This window comes from Aythya marila, assembly GCF_965140915.1.
Source record: "Aythya marila genome assembly, chromosome: 9".
Lineage (NCBI taxonomy): Eukaryota > Metazoa > Chordata > Aves > Anseriformes > Anatidae > Aythya > Aythya marila.
In genome coordinates, this window is record NC_139050.1 from 4,654,278 (window position 1) to 4,679,014 (window position 24,737).

Consider the following 24,737-nt stretch of genomic DNA (forward strand, 5'->3'; position numbering starts at 1 on the left):
CTGGCAGCACAGCAGCACGGCACGCCCAGCTCGTCCTGCTTCGCCAAGCAGCTGCCATCCCAAGCCCTGAAAGGGCACAGAAGGAATGGCAGCAGGCATGGGACCCATGGGACTGGTTTTCTGCTGAGTGCAGCTGTTTTTCCACCTTGGGAAGCTGCTGGAACGATGTTGCTGTTGAGAGTGTTTTCTTGAACGGTAGAAATTTTATCATGGCAAGGCAAAAGCAGCAACGGGGGTGCGCATTTAGCAATGTTCCCATATTTTTGGAGAGGTAGGGACTGCTGCTTGCTCAGTTGAGCATGCTTCTGAAATGAGATGATAGTGAAACATTTAAGAGTTGTAAAACGAGTGAAGGGGTAGCAGGTGGCTTTTGGAGCATAGCCGTTATTAGCAAGCTCTTGTGAGTACTTACGAGGCTGTGTGGAGGTGATGAAATACATGAGCTGGAAGGGCCCTTGAGTGCTGTATGTGACACCACATTGCCCAAATGCCCTCCCCAGGGCCTTTCTCCTAACACCCCCGGGGATGCTTTCAGTCCCAAATGAACCCCATTGACCCTGGCAGTGCACAAAGACTGGCGATCCAGCCCGTCAGTGGCTCGTGGCACCACCAGCTCAACCAGAGGGTGTGTCATATCCTTCACTTGGGACATGCAGATACAGAAGCCTCTCACAGATTTGTTTCGCATGAGGTGCGCCAATAGCTAGGGCATGGAGTGAAGTTGAAGGCACAGAGGAATGGCTGTGCTGTCATCCTGGGAAGGAAAGAAATGGACTGATGTAGCTGGAGCTGCTGGCATTGGGGACTGTTTTCTCGAAGGGTCTGTTAGCAGAGCTCTGAGAAATAGAAGAGACTTGTTTTCGTGGGTATTTATGCAGGGTCATTGTCATCCTGCCTCAGAGAGCTCACCTTGTGTGCTGATGTCGTTTTTACCATGATGGATTTCCAGCCCTTTGTCTGCTCAGAGAGAGAGCTTTTTGGATTTGTAGGCAGAATGCAAGTATCAGCTACTGCAATGACTTTGCAGAGTGGTTGTATGTGGAGGCTGATGTCTTAGCCTAAGTTACTAGTTTGTAGGTGGAGTCAGGTTTCTCAAAAATAAAATAAAAAAACGCTATTTCTCTTCTGGCTGATTCAGTACCAGAATGACTTTGAAAAAGGTTGCATCGTATGTGTTTTTTTCCCTTAAAAAAAGAAAAAATAATTTGCTTTTCTGGTTGAATTACTTTGATTTTTATATCCCTTTTTCCTTCTCTCCTTCTCTCCCCCTCCCCTTTTTATAAAGGAGGCTCAAAACGTGGATCAATACTGAACATTTCATTCCAAAAGAAAGACAATGTCTTCTTGATAGAGAGAGTGAGTTTGTCTTTCAGTCATTAATGGCAGAAGGCTTGGAATGGAGATAACTAAGCTTTCTGCATTCTCTGGTAGGTGCTAGTAATAAATAAATAAGAAAACTTGTTTCTGATCCTGCAGTAGTAGTATGCTTTGCCTTTCCAATACGGAGCTTTAAGGAAGTTCAGGCTACATGCATTCACAAGCCACTAAAGAATACATGCTGCTCTTGACATCTGGAAGACGTGGGTGAGATGAATGTGTGGTGTACAGTCATTGGCACCTCACTCACAGTCCCATTAGTGGATTTTTGGCAGTCACATCTGAAAATGTGGAGTCACTCATTGCAACCAATTTCCTAGCAAGTGCTTGGGCCACCAAGAAGATCACAGATTCTATCTGATACAGCTTGCTTCATCATCCAGATGCATAACTTCTAGTGATATTGCCCTGCTGCACTGTTCAAGGTGCGGCTGACAGTGATGGTGGGCTTACCAGGGGATTGAAAATCAATGCCAGGTGATGAATATATGAAAAGTGGCATCAGGATGTCTTAATATAGCTTATCTGCTGACACTGCCTGCAAGCTGTAGGGTATAAGAGCGTTAATCTCCTCATTATTGGCCTTAGTAGTTGAGTGTGCTAGCAAAACCTCCAGGTTTTGCAGCTCCTGCACCCCACATCCCTGGGGTATAACAAGAGACTGGGAGGCTATGTGGAGTAAGTAAAAAAGGATAGAGAGCCTGTTGTGACCCTTTTCAGGGTACCACGTTTTCTGCCTTCTCCGTGGTACCTGAGTGGAGAGCTGTCCGCTGTGGATGTGTGCTAACATTGTGATCACACAGTGCAGAATTGTTTCTGTTTCCATGACAGGGGCTGGGTCCTGGGTTTTGCAGTCATCCCTTGTTTTTTGTTCAGCCACTGTGGGGGTGGGTGGTGAATTTTTTTCCTCTCCGATGGGCTTCAATCTTGATGCATGCTTGATAGTGCCTAAGCCTGCTCAAGCATGACCTCTTGTTGTACCTGCTCTTCTGTATTTCTCTTATTCCTTTCTGATTGAGCTCTCCTACTCTTTCTATTAGGCTGTGCTGTCTCATTTGGTTCTCCATGTGTGCCTTTTTTAGAGCTGTAGTAGTTGTAATAGAGACAAGTCTCTGTGTCTGCAATATAACCATGGGTGTGCAGTTCTTTATGTTTACATGGGAATAAGTCAAGACTATGTTTTCGACTTGCACAATGTTTGTGCATGTCAGCATTCCTCCCAGACAGAAATACTGAGCAGGAGGGAAGCAATCATTCCTTGACACTTGCTATGAATTTGATCTTTGCATGAATTGAAGCTTTGTTTTGATCTCAGTGGAGAAAGTAGATTATATTATTTAGGAGGACAGTATTGTGAATTCAGTATTTGCAAGCGAAATATTCAGCAACTCAAATGTTTAACCTGTTTAGAAGCATCTTTTATGTCGGTTGAAGATATGTACTTTAGGGACTGATTTTTCGTATCTTCGCAGGGCTGCTTGCTAAGCACTAGTGAAATTCATTTTCCAGTGATTGAATGACATACTGTAGCAGTGGATTAGTTTTGTCCAGCAGTACATTTTTACATATTGCTGTATATCATAGATTCAGGCTGAAGTCAATGAAGCATGCCAGTGCAGAGATTTAAGAGAGAAATAAATTAAGTTGGACAGAAGATCTGAAAGAAACGTAGGAAAAGAGAAGAAAAGAATTACTAAAGAATTTGTGACCCCTGTCAGAAAGCTGAATGCTACTGGTTATGAAGCAAAAGGAATGTATAGATATTCCTTAAAAGGATTAGACTTATCAAATGTTATTATTTTGCCTAGCTAGATATTAATGAGTTTCTTCAAAATGCTGGGAACAGATGAAAATATTCAACACAGACAGCAATTAAACCCTGAACTGACTGCCTTACATATGTTACCTTTTAAGTGCTTCAGTGTCCTTATTTTGACTGTATGAATTGGATGCAGGACTTCGCAAATGCAAAACAAGGCTTGTGGATTTCCTGTGGCCCAATACCCCTTTTCCTGGGTTAACTTGGGATATGGTTAATACTTTTTACCTTACACATAATCGTTCTGGATTTAAAATCAGCACAGGAATTTCATTTATATTAACTGATTTTATGATTATCTTAAATGACCTGATAATGCTAGTTAAAGAGATGCAGAAGTCTTTAAGGAAAAATGAGCAATATTTACTGTTGCACTGATGCTGGTCAAGTTTGCTTTGTACTGTTACTACAGGACAGAGCATTATTAGATGTTATTCCCCATTACAAGTACAGAGGGATATGATATGCATCCAAAACAGATCTAAGAAAGTGACATCTTTATTTGCAGTTGTCTACTGTCAATTCTGTTTATATCTCTGTGTGAATTCTATAGCTTATTTGTTATTTGCTTGCTTCAACCTTTAAGCAGTGCTGAGAAAATACAGAGCTCGGTGCCTTTAGCATCAAGTCTGAAAATCAGGCTGTCAGAGGAATGACAATAAATAACTTTTAATAACATGAGGATTGAAAGTCCATTGGACAAAGACGTTTGGTGGAGTCAACTGGATAAAGACCAACTGGAAACCCGAACCTAAGCCCAGTCTTTGTATTATTTGGGAATAACACCAGTTCATCAAATTTTCACTAAGTAGTGGGAACTTAACTGGGGGGAGAGGATGCCCTGGAAGGGCTCCTCAGCATTGCTGGAGGCAAGAGGCATAGGAGGCAGCCTTCCCCTGCCCTGTGTGCGGAGGTTAAGGTTTCTGATGGAGCTGAAATGGGCATTTAAATAGTGTCCTAAGCCAAACTTGAGGAGTAGTTTTTGCAGGCTTTATGCAGGCTGCAGAAGCTGACGGTGCAGGGAACCATCTTGCCTTTCATACAGTAACACGTTAGGCTGTGTGGTTTTGGTTTAAGGAGCTGTCTTTTCCAGGTCCACTCACTGAGTGGTGCCTGTCGGCCTGTGCTTGGGCAATGCTGCTGGCAGCTGGGACAAGCAGCTCTGGAGATGGCTTTTGTCTTGGCAGCTCTGTTCACTATGTTATGTGAGAGGCTCTCGGGACTCGGTAAAGATAGTGTGGTGGCTGGGGAGAAAACCAGGGTGATTCCAACTTGGGTAGTGTTGTGGTTCTATATTGGTAGCCACTTGAAATGTCTGCATATCTTGGCAAAGAGCTTCTGTTGCCTTTTCTGTTTTCTAGTGCCAGATGCGGATGCTTTTCACACTAAGTAGGAGTACAGTGAAATCTGTCTCAAGCAGTCACACAGCAGGCTGGTAAATTTCCATTTAAAGGAGGTGATCTCAAACACAAAGCTGAGTTATAAAGATATTGTTGAGATAGGGGTCTTGTTTGTTTGTTTAATTCGTGAAGCTCATGCAGCGTTATTTTAACTGTAGAAGACAAGGGCAAATTCATCAGAGTGATGCGTGTTTGTAGTGTGCGGGCTGTAGATGCTGTGCTCAGTGTGCCTGGGCTCCTAGTACGGGAAGCCTGCATATGGAATGATCAAGTGGAAATTTTTAAGAGGTTTGTTCCTTTGGATCAGATGTTAGTAATGCTGACAAATGCCAGAAAGGGTTCATGGAATTCAGAATTATTTGCTCAATAAAAAGGGAGAAACAACAAAACAAAAATGTGCAGATCTCAGACCAATTCACTGAGACAAGCAATGAATATGATGTTCATAGCTCAGTGTGCAAAACATCCTGAGTGAAAGAGCCGAAAAACTAACAATTCTCTTGGCTACACACACCGATATTAACTACAAACCTAGAAGACACTACATAAATACTGTCTGCATAGGGAAATGCAGGTTTTCTACTACAGCAGGATGAGCCATGAGCCAGAACAAAGGAGAATAGAAGGGGCAGTGCGAGCACGTGCACATGTGGGCACTGAGGGGATTTGTTCAGGTCTGAGAGACGCTTGTGCCCTGTGAGCCTGCCGAGTTGCCCACCAGAACAACGAAGGGGCTGGCCGCATGTCCTGCTCCCCTTCTACTCCTGATCCCCACCAGGGGCAGCGGGATGGGAGCTGCTCCAGCTACCCATGGGGGTCCCAGGGCTGGCTGGGGGTGGCAGGGGCTGCCGGCCCACCTGGTGTACCCTCAGTGAGCTGGCGGCGCCGCCTCACCAGGCAGAAACAGGCGGTGATTATTCCTGGCTGGCAGTTGACAGGCCTATGACCAGGTTTTACAGGTCAAAATGTATTTTCAACATCAGCACACGAATGGCTTTATTTCCCATTTTTCAGCTTTCTGCAGATTTATAAGTTTGTGGGGTGCTTCCCCTTGGCGCCCCGCAAAAGGGGAACTGTTACCTCAGCCCGGCAGCAGAGCTGGCTGGGCCTGAGCAGCACTGGGGCTGCTGTGCTGGGGCCTGCCATTGCCCTGCTCAGCTGGAGATCCCTGATTTTTGAGTAACTTCTTAGCTTGGGGACGTGTGTGCGTGTGAGGGAGGCGTGCAGCCATTTCGGCTTTCGAATCAGGGAAGGTGGTGAGGGGAAAGGATGCAATGGTTTTTGAGGCAAAGATAGACATTCAGTTGTAAGACTTCCTGTTTTGATTTGCATGAGAGACGGGGGGGCGGGTGTATTTATGGTTTAATGAGACACTGCCGCCTTAATAGAGCATTATTCACAGGAAGAAATGAGTTATTGCCGGCTTTCTTCTTTCTGTTCAGTTACTGTGGATACAGCATGTAAGTTTTAGACATACTTCCCTCTTGAACAGTATATGTAGCTTTCATTTGTTATGCTGAAGCAGAGGTTGAAGGATCGCAGTTTTTAAAGAGCGATTTATTTGCTGCTTGAATTCCTACTGATACAATGAGCTTTCGAGGGAGAGTTTTCAGAAGGGAGCCCAGTGAACTGCGGAAGAAGAGAAAGACCATGAGGCGAGTGAACCGAGGAGAAATTCACAGGCTGAGCTGCGTGAGTATGCCTCCTGTCCCTCCATCTCTTCTACAAAATTGTTATGAAATTACAGGTCAAATACAAATAGGAGAGAACAGGATTTATTCCTTGGTGTGTTTGTAGGAATTGTATCAACCTGTATGACGAGGTACTAAACATCAGAGAACAATTACTTTACGACTGAAGTATGGAGAGCTCAAGAGTTTACATCAGGGAATCTGCTTTGTAGCATCACGTTGTCGATCAGGTACTGATAGCAGCATTATGTGATGCTCTCTGAGACACCTGGTAATGCATGCTTGGTAGCTCTGTGAAAATCAGTAACGGTGCTTCTGGAGTAGAAAGTTGTTCTCCGTGACTTCAGGTCTCACAATCTGCTTTGTTCAATTTGTGCATTTGGAGGCCAGAAGCAGGAGAAAGTCACTCTCCTACAGTGCAGTGAGCAAGTGAAGGAAGATCCAGAGCCCTTGGTGGAAGGCTGGAGCAAGGTTCTACCCCATGAAGGTAAACAGTGGCTTTGCCACTGATAGCACTGAGCCAAGACTGCACCTTTTGAAACTCCCATGTGTAGCACTGGGTGGGTCACGCTAACTCATTTTGCACCTAAGCTTTCTCAGCTAAAACTGAAACTGTAGAAAAGTTTTAGGTGAAACACTGTTGAGAAGACTAAGGCAAGTATTGGTTTTCAATGTATTCCCTTGAGACACTACTTTAGATTTCAAATATTTAATGGTTTCCTTAAGAATGATTTGGAGAAAATGGAGCCTTTTCTTCATAACAGCTGTCCATTTTTCTTCTGTAGTTTTGTGTATCACATTAGATTGTGTTTGTGTGTGCAGTGAGGGGTTTTTTGGAGGCTGTTCTTCATGCTAATGTAGCAAAGAATTGGTGATAATACGCTGAAGATATTTCTCATTTGCTTTCTTAAGAAAGAAAATATCTCTGCAATTGTAGAATTTTGTAACTGAATGTTTAGGACTGCCTGTGGTTGGTCTAGCAGTAAAGTGCTTGGGTTTTGCTCATGACTAGCTGCCACTTTGGCTGTATGTTTTATATGAAAGCGGATCTTTTTGACACGGCTACTTTATACTGTAGTTCCTGCTGTCCTGAGCTATTGTCATAAAGTCAAAGATGCTAAGGGCTAGAAAGGTTATGAAGTTAACTCTCAAATGCTGCTAAATTTTCAGAAGTTGTTAGCTTTCAAAGAGTCCCCAGATAACTCTTGGGATTTTCCAACAGCATTACATGGGTCTGTGTAAGCACTTCAGTGTGCTGAACTGAAACATTGCGTTCAGGGTGCATTTCAGTTCCCACTGAAAACTTACTTGGTGTTAGGTACCTGTTAAGATGCTTGAGTCTCCTTTTGTTTCCTTGAAGCTGACTCCAAAATTCAGTAGGACCACACCTGAAAAACAACGTTCTTGACAGTTTAAAAAAACACGACACCATCTTGGTGTTCACTGAAGAAATGTGAAGTTTTAGGAAGTCCCATGACTAAACATTTAAGAGTCTGTACACCCCTTTACCCTTAATAAGGGTAATTATTTGGTTTCGTCATGATAAATTGAGTTAACTCACGAGTCCTTTAATTCGTGTTAGTCTTTTGCAATCTACACAGATTTTTTAGAGCTTAGGCTTCGTAGTCACAGGTCCTGAGAATGAAGACTAATGCAGGTGTTGAAAGCATCTAACCCTGACAGCTCACAAAACTTGTTAGAATGTACGCAATGCTGCTTTTAAATGCTGGTTAGGAGGGATTTTTATCATTATTGTGCAAATCCTGACTGTGTGTGTTTAGTGCTCACTAGAAGTGGCTGAAGCCTTACAGGAAAGCAGAGTTCGACCTAAAACTAAGCCCGAACAACAGCAATAAATCAGTAGCCTGCTTGCAGGCAGTGCTTGGTGCTTCCTGCAAAGTAGCTGGCTTTTATAATGTATGGGATATACATGTAAGTTGAGTTTTCAGGGGAATCTGGTCTTTTTTTTTTTTTTTTTTTTTTTCTGTACTTTTCAGCCGTAAGATGTGATGGGGTCACCGTGTCATGTTGTTCTGTGGGTGTATTTCTCAATAGCTTGTTTTGCCCCTAGGAAACACAAGCACAGTTGGCTTTACTTTTGTGGCTTGTGACCCGTGTCCTTCTACCCACTATTTCATAATTGGAGCATGTTAAATTGTTGGCCTGTGGGCACTTCTTGCTATCAAACCAGGAGCTGATCTCTCCTTCAATCGCCAGCCTGCTGCAGATCTCCAGGTGGGGTTAGCTCCCACGGCAGCTGCAAAGGCCTCGAAAGTGGGGCCTTATTCAGAAACAGAATTCCTATACCACAGCTAGAGCCATGTTTTCTGTACTTGGACTTTTATTATTTACTGGAAAGTCACTTTTGTGAGACTAATTATATAATCTGATTAGTTTTAATTGATTGTAGATTGTTGATTGAGCTCAGTGTGGTTGACTGGATCTTGCTTTCATTTACATCATTGGTGTGCATGTGGGCAAATGACTTGATAGCTAACTGATTAGGAGGGTTGTTGATGTCAAGGAAATGTTTATAAATTTCCAAAACTTGTATCATTGGGAGAGTTGAGTTTAAGGTGATCATGCATGAACAATGCTAACGTTTATGGATAAATCCCCAGTGGAAATACAGACACATGATTTAGTCAGATAAGTAGCATGAAAAATATCTGTAACTCATGAAGACATAAGTAGCCATAGGATAGTTAGAAAAAGGGAGATATTTACTGCATATCTGAGGGAGGACAACACATATGAGGACTGTCGTGCAAGGTGCTGACTTATTGCTAAGTACTCTCTAGAAATCAAGTGTTATTTTTGGAAAGTTTATTTAGAGGTAATGCTAACATTGTTATCAGTTGTTCTTTGATTCAGGGATTTCTGAAGAAGTTGAGCCCCTTTCAAAAATATTCTTTGCTTATTCTACAGGTCTAGGACTTCATACATCTACATTTTAGTGTTTAAGTGAAAATGGACCACATAGTTTGTGCAATTTCATGCAATTAATGATAGTAATCTAAGTCTTTAGTGTCAGAGTATGATCTGATGAACAGGCATTAGTTTTCTCTTTGGTTCTAAACATTCACTGAAAAAAAGAAAAAAAAAATGTCTTATGTAGGCTTAAAAAACAGAAGTCAACTAAAAAGAAAACTTTACTTTTGAAGTACATAAAAATAGTTTTGAAAATCAATTCACCGACATTCATTGTGTTCTGCAAAATGTCCCGAGCCTCACAGACTCACAGAGTGGATCTCTGCATCTCTTTTATTTGTCCAGCTTGGACAGAAGGAGGAAACTGGTCTGGTCTGATTTTACTGTTAACCAGTTCTATTACTCCTGCATAGAGAATGTAGCTGTCAGAGCTGTTTTCTACATTTGCTATGAAGACCATCTGATCCCCAAAATTGGGAGCATCTTTTTTTAAAGTAGATTTTCCATGGACTACAGTGCAGTGACTCCCTCCATCTCTCTTGCATGCATGCACACAAGTGGTGTTTATATAAGCTTCTAAGCTTCCAGTAAAATTTTGGTTGAACCCACTATGTACTGTTTGCAGGATGGATAGTTTTATTAATGTCCCTCTTTGCAACCATGAGCCTGCCCAGCTGAGACCATGCTAGAAAAGCAGACATGGCTGGCAGTTGTTTACAGACCAGCTGAACTCGACTTGCTCCAGCATCCTCTTCATGCCCAGGGCAGCACAAGTCACTTTTCCCTCCCCAGGGTGAGGCCTTTGCTCCCAAGGCCACCATCTGCGTTCTCCAGCTCTGCCCCCAAGGGTCCCTGCTCACCCACACAGCTTCCATCTCATCTTCCCAGACCCCTTGCACATCATCCTACCAGTCTATTCTGATATCTATACGAAGATGAGAGGATGTCATCTTTGGCTTTTACCTACTTTCTTTAAGAATAGATTCAGCTTTAAAGGCTGTTCATTGCTGTAACTGCACTCTTTTTGTGGCTAAGGTCACGTAAGGGGAATGAAGTGGCTGCATGGTGCCAGGTTAGAGGTCTGTGTAAATTCAACTTAAAAAAAACTTCAAGATATTTTACAAGACTTTCTTGTTTTTCCCCTGAAGTGACCCATGGACAAATATTTAGTCTAGGCTTCAGAAGCACTTACTATTTAGAAATTGTCATTTTTTGACGTTTTAAAAAATGCGGCAGTTTCTTTAGAGTTTGCGTTGTCAGTGACACAATAATGATCCTCTCCTTCCTAAAATGGTTTCTAGCTACTGAGTAAACACTGGGCACACAGGTTGTTTTCTTGTTTCCTGAAATATTTTGCAGGCTATGTTTGTAGTTCTAGCTAATGTGTAAAATGGCAAGTGCAAGTCATTGAAGATGCGCGTGCACATATCGTCCAGATTCAGAAAGCACCATACCAAGCATACAACGCCAAGCATGCACTCGTGGCTGAGAAACAGAAATCAGGAAATGCTTATGAGTAAGTCAAACCCAGCATGAAGCAACCCCCATCTCCCCAGTGCATGGATGTTTGAGCTGACGGCTCTGTGTGGCTTCCGGGTTTTAACCATTAGTAAGGTAGCTTTGGTAGGCCTGGTGCTTTCAGAATTCAGACTGAAAGCAGCAATAAAGCCTGCCTTGAGAAATACCAGGCAATACAAACAGTAGGTCACTCGCATGTGTCTGAGAATGGGTCCTGTGGTTTGTCGTCCTAACCCCAGTCACCCATCGGTCAGCCTGTTGGGGCGGGTACGTGCATGTATGCCGCTGAGGCTGTGTAGCTGAAATGAAAATGGCCTGGCTTAGCTCATCCATTTTCAGATATTAATGCTCTCCATTCTCCTACAGTGATTTTTAAAGCTGGAAAATAGGCACGGTAGATCTTTATAAATCTTGATCCTCAAAACAATGATAATTTGTTATGTAAGCAATTAGGATTTACCCCATCCAAAGCTGTATTTGCACAGGGTAAGTCTCATTCAGTCAAGCAAATCCCTTGTTGGTGTCAATCAGTATTTTCTTTGAATAAAGGCGTGTTAGTGAAAGAAAATGATTTTTCACTTTCCTTATGCCCATCAGCATCTTCTATAGTTTCCTTGCTTTTTGTGCTATAGCATTTTTGGAAACTAATTTCTGAGTCACTAAGAATTTGGGGGGGGGGATCTTTGTAGTTCTTCACAATTTTCTCTGTAGCAGAATTGTATGGGAACTGGCAATCCCATTAATGAAATTTACTGGCACGTCAGCTTAACCACAGCCACTGCAGGATATCAGTTATGCTGTGCCACTCTGAAAGACCGACTGGATTCCTTCCCAAGTACAGTTCTCCAAGTTTTGGTGGAAGACAATACAAATTAAACATTTTAGACCTGACAAGTGAACTTCTGAGGGTGGGAAGGAAGGGGTGTCACTGAAAATTTCCTTTGTACTGCTGATTTCAACAAACTTGTTGATTGTGGATTGCATACTGAGCCAACTGTAGCCTTGGCACTGCCTGGTGGCAAGGAGACACACACGTCGCTTCATCAAAAAGCAGACATTTTGGTGACTCCATTAAATGTGAATGGTCTTCTAGCCTCAGCTTCAGCTCGTTGAATATTCAGGGAGCTGTGGCCAGCACGCATCGGAGCAGGGTTAAATTCAGCCGTAACAATACACCTCCTCCAAAAGTCATGGAGTCCTGGCTGTTCAGTTCTGACAAGCTTGGCCAAGAAATATTTAAGTTAAGTTGGCCCACCCTGGTAGAATAAAATTAACTACATATATTAACTACATAAAAATCCACAGTCATGTTCTGTGCCAGCTACAGTATATAACTGGGGACAGGAAGGGAAGAAGTAGTAGTCTGGGAAGCACTTTACATTGATGCCATCCCAGAAGTTAGTTTATTTTGCTGTTGTGGATTGGGCTTGGTTAATAATATAATCAAGAAGTCTATTAAAGAAAAAAAAAAAAAAAAGAGGAAAGATGATGTTATTTCAGTAAGTGGCCCTTTCTCTTGTAAGCCTGTCATTTTCAGTATCTCAAAGGTGGATGAGATTGGTTTGTCTAAAATCACAGTTCACAACTTGGCAAAACACAAAATCAGTCTTGCTTGATTGTGATGAATCTGGCCATCTCAGTTCTTCTGAATTTTTAAGAATACACAGTGGATCCTCCTGTCACTAAGAAACATTTTTTCAGGTAACCAGAGTCCATCAGCTTGAATTGCTTATTTTCTCTTTATCTGTGTTTTTCATTTTCTTCTTTTTGGCATGGGGACTTTAGGAGAATAAGTTTATTTAAGCATCTTTTTAAAAAATCAATAAATCCCAGATACTCAGAAATTGGTATCTGGCTATATACTAATATGCATTTAAGGCATTAGAAAATCATAACATTTGGTCTAGTTTATCTTTAGAATGAGGAAGTGCTTGGGATGACTATCCAGACACTGTTGGTCTCAGTTACATCAGTTCCTCCTTTAATGAGTGGTCACAGAAATATGACTTCAGGAGGATGACATGTCAGTCATATTGTCATAGAACTATGAAGAAAAGGTGGGTGCTAGCACCAACAGAAAGTCTCTGCAGCTGGAGGCAAGCCATGTACTATATCTATTTCTTTAAAATCATTTTTGTGGATATTTTGGTTATTCTTGCAGGGAAAATAATGCTTTTGTTATCTGGATCAGAAGGCTGTGGTGTAGGTCTTATTCAACGAGGTGGGTTATTACGGTACTCTTCAAACATCACATGTGGAGTTGTGGGCTGAAGTGAAGCAGTGATTGTCTTCCTGTGGTGCTGGCTCCAGTGCTTGTTAGAGACCTCTTAACTATTCAGAAAGAGTTTGGGAAAGTTGGCTAAACAACGAGCAGAAGTATGGTCAACAGCACAGTGTCAGCATGTAAAGTAAATGGTTCTGTTGTGGTTGTTAGAGCAGGTGAGGAATCGGAGAGGGCCTTTTACGATGTGTATTCACAACCATTGCAGTACACCTAAATGTAATTCATTACTCACTTGAGATAGAGAATATAAAAAGCACTATAAAAATCCAAGCCAGCATAATTTGATCTTGGCACACAGATCGCTCGGTTGGTCCACTTCCAAGAAGAACAGACAAGTTAAATGGAGGAGAGGCAGCAGTCTGGTTATTAAAGCTTTAAATCAGCCCTGCTCATTTACAAATCTCTGCTAGCGCTTGCAGGGAGAAATCTGCTAATCCCAACGTCACCACTTTGGTCTGCCCGTGACAAGCGAACTGAACAGTCATTCACGTCTTCTGGAGAGAAACTGTGAACTGCAGCAGCTGCCGCCTGCTGTCACAAGCGCAGCGCTGAGTGTTGTAGTGCCTGCCTCGGCCAAAACCAAAGGACTGGCTCTGCCAGGGACGGGTTTGTGTGCGCCTTGCCTGGTGTGCAGGTTTGTAAGGATGTGCAGGAACATGCTGAGGCTACCACAGGGGAGGCTCAGGCTGGGGGTTAGGGAAAGGTTCTGCACCCAGAGGTGGTCGGGCACTGAACTGGCTCCTCAGGGCAGTGGTCACAGCACTGAACTGCTGGAGCTCAGGGAGCGTTTGGGCAGCACTCTCAGACACATGGCCTGGTTTTGGGGTGATCCTGTGTGGAGTCAGGGGTTGGACTCGATGGTCCTTGTGGGTCCCTTCCAACTCAGGACATTCTGTGGTTTATATCTCACTGAGCAAGGATTGATAAAGAGGTCTGACATTTACTATACTGTCATGCTTCCTGCCAGCAGTGAATGGACTGGATTATCTTTGCAATATATTGAACAAAGTGTGTTAGTACTTGTGTCTCTGATTTGTGAGACTTGGAGTGATGCAGTGTTGCATTTTCCTGCAGGATTTTGCCGTGAAGTTGTAGAAAGAATGACAATGGTCACGGCATCACTAGAAAAACATCATAAACATTGAAGGGCTTCACTGAAAAGCTTTGCAATAGTGGTGATAATGTCGCATTTGCTTCTATCTAGGTGCATTTTAGATGCATCACCCTTCCTGTAAGACCCTTCTGTTAACTTCTGTTCACCTGTTTCTACCAGCTTGTGCACTTTGGCTCCCAGCATGGCCAAGCAGAGAGGTAGCACTGTGGGAACAGTGATGTGTGTGCTCTCTCTCTGTTTCTCTGCTTCAGGGTTTTCTCAAGTTTCATTCTCACCCCATATAAATGACCTTGCAACTGTCGAGGAGAAGTTTGGCCCTGGAGTGTTTCAGACATTGATCAGGAGTGGCTTTCTGAGTGCTGCCTGTTTCCGAGGAGAAAGGGGAGGCCGAAATGGCAAAGCTCGCCCTGCCTCTGCCCGTGGCTGAGCAGCTGTGTGCTGCTAGTTTTGAAGGAGATGTGGCTATATGCACTCCAGCCTCATAGGGATTTTCAGGGGGAAGAAGAAATACCTCTTCGTTGTCTCAGTCCCAACAAATAGGGTGGTTCCCCTCTGCACAGAGAAGCTGCAAATGCCCTGAGTTTTTATGGGAATTCCCCCCGTATTTCAAGAGTCCAAAGATTTGTGGGATTCCCCAGCTCTTTCTTACTCTATAACTTTAGGAGGAAGGTAGCTACTTATCGCTTGCATAGTTTGTGCTTTTTAAAAAAATTAAAAGTAATGCCGATGAAGTTTCTTGGGAGTACAGGACCTAGATTAATGCTGTTCTGACACTGCTCTGGTTTTGGTGTGGACATTGATGGTTACAGTGGCATGCCTGACTTGCTAAAACCTGAGACTGTTGTGAAACCACTAGTGCTATGGTATCTGCTTTAGGAAGGGAGGCTTCCCAGTGCAGTTAACATTGTGAACTTTCTGCAGATAACGTACATGTTTTAGTGAAACCACTACATGGGGAAAATGCCTGTAAGAAACACTTGTACCTCAAAACAAATCAGTATGTGTGTTTTTTCACTTTTACTTTGCCTTTTTTTTTTTTTTCTTGCAAGTGGTTGCTGTAAGGCTTCCTACTGAAGATAACAGTACACTACTACAGTTCTGCTTTCTTCTGAACACAGATGGAGTTAACTAATTTTCAGACCTGGGCATCATTAGTGGTACAGCAGATGGTGCACTCAGCATGCGTCGCTGGTGTTCTCTCTTCCTCCTGGAGACTTATGTCTATATAGGAATATTTAATAAATAGATATAATTAGATTTAATGAAGGTGAGCCTAAAACTTGTGGGTCAAGGGTACTGCAGTGGCTTAACTCAACTTGAAAGGAAGGAAGAAAGAGCTGTGTGTGGTGAGATGGATGATGAGCCCCTTGTGTTCCTGTGGGGAACTGCTGTAGGTAGGTGGCAGACTGAAAACACCACACTACAGAACACTGCTTTAGCTTCAACCCAAGTGTTTCTTGGGTAGGACAGGATGTTAACATGTCAGCTGTTGCTGCCTGGGGCCAAGTTCTGGCCTGTGACATTACCCTAGTCTGAGGTAAGATGACTGGGGTAATGTGAAATCTCAAGTGCTCTGTTAGGGTGCCCTGTCTTACCTGAGCATCATGCACTAGTGCACAGTCCTGTCACAGAATCTAATCAAGTTTTAAAGATGATTCTTCTCTTTTGGACCTTTTGTTTTACAGTGTATTTTCTAAAGATAAGTTTTTGGTTTTGTTTTCCTGTTAAACAGTCCCAAATTTTATTTCTAATTAGGTGTCCCTTTCATGACTCTGACAGAAGTTGGACAAGTGTCCTGGTCTCCGGGTTCATCCAAGAGGGAATCTAGTACAATATCCACGTGTTATAATCTCTTTTTATTTTATTTCATGGGAACAGCTCTTTTAGTGGCCTCCTGAAGTTAGTAGTTACGCCATATTTAGATAGGCCAAATATTGTTTCTCTTTCCCCCCTTTCCCTCACATCCTACAGCAACATTCATGAGCCAGTTTCTTTGGGAAAGAGCTTTCAAAAAAGCTCTATTTATTACTGTTATTTGTTGATCTTATCTATTTTTTGTGTCTTTAATATCTCAACATCAGTTGATACAGCCTTTGACCTGTGAATACTAAATATTGCTGACTATTAGAAATTTATTAAATTCAAAGCTGACAAGCACAACTAAGAGAGGTAATAGACTGAACTGTTGAAGGAACAGCTACAGCATTTTTTAATTGCCTCTCCATCCTTGGAGGTTTTCAGGATTCGTCTGGACAGGTTCCTGAGCAGCCTGACCCAATTTGCCCCACTTTGAATAGCGGGCTGGACTGGGTGACCTGCAGGGAGCTCCGTGGTTATGCTGTGTCTGATAAGTTGAACAGCCATTGAATATAGGAGCATTTGTATCTCCATGTTTTAGTCTGTTTTGTGTGTTTGTCTTGCTGATACTTAATTAAACTTTTCATAGATCCATTTGATACAAGTGAGGATTTGAACTTAATTTAGAAGGGAAACAGTGTACCCAAGGGCCGGGGTACAATTTTGAGATGACTGTAATTACTGAAAAAGCAGGAACTCTGGAGAACAAAGTTAAAAGAGGGAGCAGCTGATATCTTTGGACCATCACGTGTACAATGGACCATGTGTATATTATATGTATAAACCATATGCTATGGACAATCATCAGATTGTCCGTTGGAGAATTTTGGCTTATGGAGATGTAGGAGCTTTCTTTTCTGATATGCCGTGGTTTTGGTCTAGCTAAGAGGGAGAGGAAGCTTTATGTTATTCTGAATAGCACAGTGCAAGAACAGTGGGTAAAATATAACTTTTACTCTACAACATATTGGCTCAAAATAATATTTATATTCCATTCAAATTGTGTCCATCTGTCTATTGTTCTACATATATTTACAAAGAAAGAGTGTTCCAGAGAACGACAGACAATGTGGAGGGTTTAGTCTCTGTAATGAGCTGGCAAGTTGCCCTTGAATTATCAGGTTGAGAACAACCATTATGACTGGTCCAGCTTCCTCACTTCTGCTTCTATGAATCAGCTCAGCTGCAGCAAGCTATGGAGAGGTGGGAGGGTCATCATTCATATTTTGGTGTTTAAAAAAAATAAAATAAAATAAAAATGCAGAAGATCTCAGTTTATGCGGGGGGGGGCGGGGAAAGAGAGAGAGAATTTGAGTGTAGCAAGATTACCTGATCTATTGTTTGTTTGTTTTTTTTTTTTTTTTTTTTTTTCTCTACAGCAGGAAAAACCCAAACTCTTGGAGCCTTTGGATTATGAAGCTGTCATCACAGAAATTGAAAAAAATATCGGGGATAGCCTGTTTAAAGATCTGATATTGTTCCCTGATGATGACTTTTCAGTAAGTACAAGGCAAATGTGTGTTGTTCTTTCTCTTCAATTTGTGTACTTGTATATTTTACCCTGTTAGAGGGAGACACAAAAGTGTCCTGAGGGCTCTCTAAAATTTTTCTTAGTTTACACATAGCTCCTTACTCCTCTCCTACCAAATTCATTCTTTTTTTTTCCCCCCTGACATTCGTACATGAGTGAGTTTATAGTTCAGTATTAGATACAGCACAAAGCCCTGGTTGTTCCCAAACATATTTCAAGACCTCATAAAATGTTTTATTCCATAACATGTACTTTGTTTGCTCAACGCAGTGGCAGTTTAGCCTGAGCTGGAATTTTTCCTATTATAATCTAATTGAATTATACTTCCACAATTTACTTACAATCAATCTGAACCTATATTCTGTTGGATATAGTTGGCCACTAGAGTTGACCCATGTCTCTTGGACTTCTGCTCGGTCAGGCTTTTTAGGTGGCAGCTGTAACATATTTCCCAGCTGTGTGAGCAACTTGAGTTTGCATGAAAAGGGTAAACCTGAACAGACTTGAATTTTGTTTGGTTTTGGGGCTTTCTCAAATTCCTCTCCAGTGGGGATGGAGATCTGGCAAGCTGTCCCTGAGCAATGGGGACGCAGAGTCCCCAGTGCCAAGGCAGCCCCTGTGGTATGATGCTGACAGGCTGTGGGTAGCAGAGCCCGCAGCCACGAGGCTGCCAGACCTCATCCATGGTTCCCCAGTGCTCAGCCTGCTGAGCTGCAAAGAAATCAGGAATCTGGAAATCTGTGGCAGGGGTGGCTCAGGAGGGCAGGGGCTGCCTGCAGGGGGTCTTGGGAGACATGCTGCTGGGCAAGTAGGCTGGCAGATTGCCCTCACCTTATAGCGACTTCTTCAGAATCAACCAATCTCTGCAAAAGATTTTGATGAATAGGCATTCTCTAATGGAAATACATTTCAATCTGTGACCAATTGTAGCTGCTGTGTGAGAGCCCTTCCCATCAGCTCATGGCACTGCTGCTGTCCTGCGGGGCCGGCTTAATCTAATAGACTGCTTTGTTTTACTAAATGGCTCTATTTCCTTGGTGGCATTAACTGAGTTAATGTGCTCGTGGGATTGAGAGAGAACTGAACAGAATACATTTCCACATCACCGTTAATTCCTTTATCCATTTTGCACATTTGTGAATTTATGAAATTGAAATTTAGCATTATAAAGCTGACTAGACTTACTGTGTGCTGTCACAAGGCCCCTGAGCCCCTGGATTTAGAATAACTGAGCCCAAGCCAGCAGAGCAAAAGCAGCTGTTTCTTCTCAGCAAAAGAAAAATCATGTCCTACTGCTCAGGACCTCTGCCTGTCAAACCATATTTTCATATCCTTATTTTCATTTCATTTTTAGCAGTTGCAGCCTGGCCTTTAGCGTAGTTACTTCTATCTTCTTTCCTCTCTGTTATGGAGAATAACTGCAAAACACAGTATACTTAATAAAACAATAACAATTAAAAACCACAAAGAGGTGCTTGCATAGTAGAGGTGACCTGTACTCATAACAGAGCAGAGGCAGGGGTAGGTCTGTTGCCTTGCAATAAAACAGTTTCTTTTCTTTGTTATCTTCTTGTTGAAGTCCACTGCAGTAACGAGATCTTATGTCACCAGACAGGGCTGCAGAGCTTCAGTAGCAGACAGGTTTTTAAGCTGCAGAGCATCTATTTATAGCCCTGCTCCTTCCTGCTGAAATATCACCTGTGCACAGCAGTCTGGGTCAGCCATTTGAGTAGAAAGAGATCCAGGTCTGACTGAATTAGGAGATGCTCAGGCTGGCTCTGAGTGTTACTTAATGTGATAATGCCCCAGGAAATGGTGGACGTTGCTGTTTAAAAGCAATGATTAGAATTGCTTCAGACTTCATAGTTCAGCGATGATGCAGCCCCACTTTGGGCCTGTGTTAGCAAAAGTTTATTAAGAGTGAAACCCAAGCAAATGTGTGAGGTGAAGGAGTGAGAATAAGTGAAAATTTGGCTTTTAACACTGATGTGCCATTTCTGGATCTGTAGTATTTAATAGTAAGCAGTTATTCTCACAAGACCTTTATAAGTCACTTCCAACATCCCACGAGAAGTCTGTGGGACAGCAAAGACTTCTTGGTATCAGTCTGAACCTGATATTCCTCCATGTCCCTGTATTTCAATGAGGAATACAGCATGTGTTATGAAGATGCATTCTCCGATTTAACTCCAGCTGGGGAAAAGATGCTTCATGTTTTTGTGACTGTGCCTAATAATTCTTAACAAAAAAAAAAATCCCATCAGTTCCACTTCTTGTTTTCCTAGCAGTGCCTTGCTTGCTAACTCTGCTCCTGCTTGCCCAAAGTCCAATTTCCCTTTGAAAATAGCATGCAGCTCTGCTCCTGGATCCCGTAAACACGTTGTCCTTCTGTTGTTGTTCTGGGAAACAATGGCTAGTGGAAATTTCTCCTACAAAACTTTGCATTTGTAGCAGTGCAGCAACTGTGTGGGGGAAGGATCTGCACAGCTTCACAGGAGCTCCTTGTCATGAGTGTGAGTGTGCACTGTACTGGGGAGTAAGTGGGAGTTTGTCCTCCTTGTTGTGCTCATAAAAGCGCATGCTTGGTCATGGTGCTGGTAGCTTGGCATTATCCCCGTATTTGGATTACAGTGTGCCATGCAACTTCTGTTATCCCAGACCTGGTCACAGTCCCTTGACAACAGAAACCACTGTCTGCCATTCCTGTTCCTCTCTTTCCTCCTGTGCGTTTACCAGAAAGGAGACCATTAAAGGAATGTGTCAACTTCATTCAGATCTTTCTTCCTCTTGTCTTTAGTGTTTCACCTCTTAGTCTTGCGTGGCTCCATTACCATACATTGGTATTCTGCTCCTAAGGGCCTTCATGTCAAAATGCTTGCCATACCCTTTCCTAAGTACTTTTCCATCCTTTCTTCTTGTCACCATCCTTACAAAATTCACTGAGCCCGCAGCAGTCTCTTGTTAAATCTCTCCAGGATCTCAAGTCTTTCATGGTATCGGTGGTACCCTCCCTTAGGGCAGCACCTCTCTGCTATCACCATGCTTGTGTTGGGGTTTGATAGGTAAATATGTGGCAGTTATGTGTTGATAAATGTTATTTATCATTAAAAGACACCTGAAAGTATTTAATAGGTTAAAAAAAAAAAAAAGGCTAAATTCTGTGTCATGAAAATTTGTTCCTCTTTCTCCTCACGCCTTCCTTTTCAAAATTATATGTAAATAAAAATCTGTTTAGAAATTAGGCTTTCTTAAACTAAATGTATAAATACATCTGATTTGAACCTGCAATAGGATGAACAGTTTCATTGCCTAGATTTAGGACAGGTGTCAGATAGCAGTGCTTGCCTCTGCAAGCTGGCAATGCCGAACCTGTTCAAGTTCTGTGTGCTCCTGGCTCTTCTGGACTTCTGAAAGCTCCCCCAGGCACCCTCCAAGTAGCTCAGAGGACTCAGAAGAGGGGCTGTGTAGTGCTGCTGCACGCTGTCAGAGCAGGTGCGCCTGTTGCCAGGCTATTTTTTTTTTTTTTTAAGTTCTGAATAAGGGAGAGCCAAAACCTCCCTATTTTTTAATTGTGAAACCACTGTGCAGGGACAAAAGCTGTTCAGGTACAGACGTTCACAAGGGACCCTGATGCAAGTGACCCCTGAGAGTGAGCAAAACCATTGCTTCTTCGTGTGGAAGGGTGACAATGTGTGCTGCAGGGCAGCTCTAACGAGGGGGTGGGAGCTCTGTGGAAATCACCCCGTACTCCTGACTATTGTTTCTGACATCAGCCGAGTTACTGTGGTGGACCAGCAGCTTCTTTTCAATAGCACCTGACTTACCTACCACTTTCCTGTGCGGTAGGCAGTATCTACTCATCAGAGAAGAGCAGAAGTTTGGTGCATTACTCACGACAATATGATTTGGGACCTTTCTCATGCAAACGCACGTCAGGTGGGAGTAGCAGGAAAGTGAGTGGCAGCTGGGCTTGTTGGGTGGATGCACTTCTATTTCTTAAAAACAGAGTGAAGCAGTTAGCAAAGCAAACATTATGAGAGCACAGTTGCTCACACCGAGTGTGCTCCTGTGACCTTCCAACATGCCCTGTGCTTGCTTTCCTTTCGCTTTGCCCTGCGCTTGCACCTCCTCGGCAAGGTCTGTGCTAGGAGGGCCAGCAGCAGCCTGCTGGCAGCCCCATGCAGCAGCAGCATTTATACTGCAGTTCCACCTGATCCTTGCTTCTTAATTTGGGCTAACTCCTTGCAGTTTTCACTGCTGTTACGGAAAGCAGTTTACTTAGATGGAAATGGGCCTGAGCAGCTTTTCTTTGGAGAGACTGAATCTAAGCACTGACAAATACAAACATTTCTGCCAGCATGCGGTTAGCTCTCTTAGAAGGGCTGCCCTTGCAGGAAGTAAATGTAATCATTTTTGATGTATCTGTCTAAAGATTCAACCACTGGTAACATGCTTTCAGACTAAAAGCTGTTGGGATAGATTCAGAGTGCAAGTGTTTGAAATGCCTAATGGAGTCTGAACTCCATTTTCAAATCCTGCACTGGCTGTGTCGGTGGGAAGTGCAACCTGTCTGAAAATAATATTCCTAATCAATCATTGATAAGGGACAATATTAGCCTGTGGTTTTCACTGTAGAAATACTCTTCAGTGGATGTAGCAAGAGAAGTTGCTTAATTAAATTACACCTTATAACTAATCAAACACTTGGGGCCAAAGCTTTATGCAAAGGAGACGCCAGCTGAGTGCCAGAAATCATTGGTGGGTATAGGATATTTGCACAAAATTGATACCCAGAAGTCTGTGGCTTTGTTAATATCTGCCTTATATGGTTATCAGAGTCTCTGCGTTCACAAACTAGAAGATAGCCTTTTAACCTTTGATTTGAACACACAAATGCTATGATTGCCTAAAGAGATTACAGTCAAAATGCAGCTAGAAATGCTGGATTTGTTAAGTAAAATCCTTTATTATTATTATTATTAACCCTTCAGCATTCAATCTGATGTTGAAATGTAGTTGTTTTTTGAAGAAAACAGGCTTCAGTGAACAAATGCCATGGCAGATCAGCCTTTAAGGGCAGTTAGCTTTGGAAGTAACCGGCTATGAACAGGAAGTGTTTTTGTGGCAAGGCTTTTGCAGCTTGGTGGTTGATCGTAACTAATTCTCAGAAGGGAAGTGCTTTGTAGTTTTTAAAACAAGTTTAAATATAACAATACACAACATTTGTCATGTCACAGTTCTATGTAAGTAAACCCACGACATTCTTTGGCAAAGCCTGCAAGCGCAGCAAGCCCCATGTTAGCGATTTCTCAGGTTTGCACAGCTCTGTTACTTTCCTCCAAAGGGCAGTCTCATAGAGACAAAAAGTGGGGTCAAGTGCTGCACGTGAAGCCGTGGATTGCAGCTCCAGGTCTTGTTCTGCTGCAGCCCTGTAACCCCTCACAGGAGCTCCAAGGGAAGGCAGGCACGGCAACCCCACTAGGAGGACGTTGAGCTGTGTTGGTCAGTGTGCTGATAGCAGTTGACAGGAAGTGTTGCTGCGTTAGGTTTTTAAAAAAAATGGTATGCATTTTAAATGAATACTGAAAACTCTTTTGTATAGTGTGCAGGGCAAATACGTTTTATTGTGGTCAAGCAGAAGAGGTTGTTGGTCTCTCTGCAGCTCAGTCACCATCCTAATAGGGTCAGTGCGACGTACAGAGTTCATCATGGCTCTCGTCTGTGTCCTCCTGCTCTACCTCGTGTCTGCTGATCATCTTCAGCAGCTGTGATGCTGTGGAAGGGCAGCGTGCATGTTTTGTGACTTCTGCTGCTGGTTGCTGGGCCCCAGCCTGGTGAAGGGCTCCTGTGATGCCGCATCTGTGGGTTTTCAGCTGTGCTCAGGGATTGCATCTTCTCAGCACTGCTTAAAAAAAAAAAAACGGACTAGAAATGTTATGCATGTGTGAAATAAGAAAGCAAGTGTTTCCCAGAGGCGGTGGGCATTGCTGGGAGTCCCTAAGCAGTGAAGGATGCAGCCAACCTCACTATCACTAAGTGTGGCCTCAAAATCCATATTTCTCCATTGGTTTTCTTTTATTCATAGACTAAATGACTGTGTAAATCTTTGCTGCATGTGTGCTTTGGTCATACAAAGAGAGAGCCTTGTAATCCACATTTAGGAAAGCTTGCATAGTTTATCAGAACAAGAGGGTTTATTCATGCTGAGCTGGGACCATCACAACTTGTTGGAGCCCAAGTGATCTAGCTGTGCTGTATCCTCAGCTATCCAGCTGAGATAGAAAAAGTTTGGGGAACCCCATGATGTCTGCATCTGCCTGGGTGATGTATGCCTTTCTCTCAGAATTACTCATAGGAAAAGCCATAGGAGGAACCAGCGTGGTGTTTGTAAGCTGCAAAGAGCAATGCAGTCAGTACCAGCCAGGTGACTGTCACACGCAGCCTGGGTGCTTTGATTCATGGGGAAGAACGATCCCTTTTTAGCCTGAGACTGGGGATATGAAACAGATCCTCTTGGGCTATCCATTAGCGCTGGGTGCTGCAGGCTGCTTCGTGGCCGGAGAAAGCAGCGGGTTCCTCATTAACCCAGCCATCAGCAGCAGGCCTTCCCCTGGAAATCACGTGCTGTTCTGTAAGGGAAGGGAGGATGAGCTGCGAGATGACATGCGGCTTGGTTTCAGCCCTAGGTTACCTTGAGGGGAGTTATTCCCTTGTAACCGAGAGCAAAATCTGGTCTGCTGGGGTGTGGGTCACTGGTTTGCTTTTCACTTTACAGTGGAGAAAATGAGTGGGCCTGATCTGCGGATTAACTCCAAGTGCCCCAAAGCCTCCCCTCATGATTTTTGCCTAGGGACTGACTTGCCTGACCATCCCATGGAGGTCCTGGGTCACGCAGAGGAGCACTGCTGGTGGCCCTGGCCTCTCCTTGGACTAAGGGAAGCCCAGCCTGTTGTGGGATGGGGGGGCCTTCTGGAGATCCATGTCTCTGTGGATCCCAGTTTGCTTGCAAAAAGGTTGTTCCCAGAAATCTGTTTGAACTCTGCCCTTGCTTGTTAATGAATTCTTCAGCTGATATCATTGATAGTGTGTGAGGGAGGGAATTGGGTTGCAGTTGGTGTGCATGTCTATTGTCTGCATGGAGAAAAAAAAAAGAAAAATGCAAGCAGTAATAATACTGGTTCTCTTGTCTTCATGAGACAAAACTGCTGTTCTGTC

At 43.1% G+C, this 24,737-nt stretch overlaps 1 protein-coding gene across 13 annotated transcripts in view; it reads left to right on the forward strand.

Annotated features, from left to right (window-relative positions):
• The window catches only part of DOCK10 (dedicator of cytokinesis 10), a 149,343-nt gene that overhangs the window by 35,838 nt on the left and 88,768 nt on the right, over positions 1–24,737 (forward strand). For 6 of the 13 annotated variants that reach the window (XM_082767324.1, XM_082767316.1, XM_082767315.1 and 3 more), the window contains exon 2: positions 17,371–17,490. In XM_082767324.1, coding sequence (XP_082623450.1) covers positions 17,371–17,490 — 120 coding nt within the window. Of the gene's footprint in view, positions 1–6,062; positions 6,289–6,707; positions 6,775–17,370; positions 17,491–24,737 lie in introns of those variants that run through there. The other 7 variants (XM_082767325.1, XM_082767317.1, XM_082767320.1 and 4 more) reach the window with 5 other exon arrangements.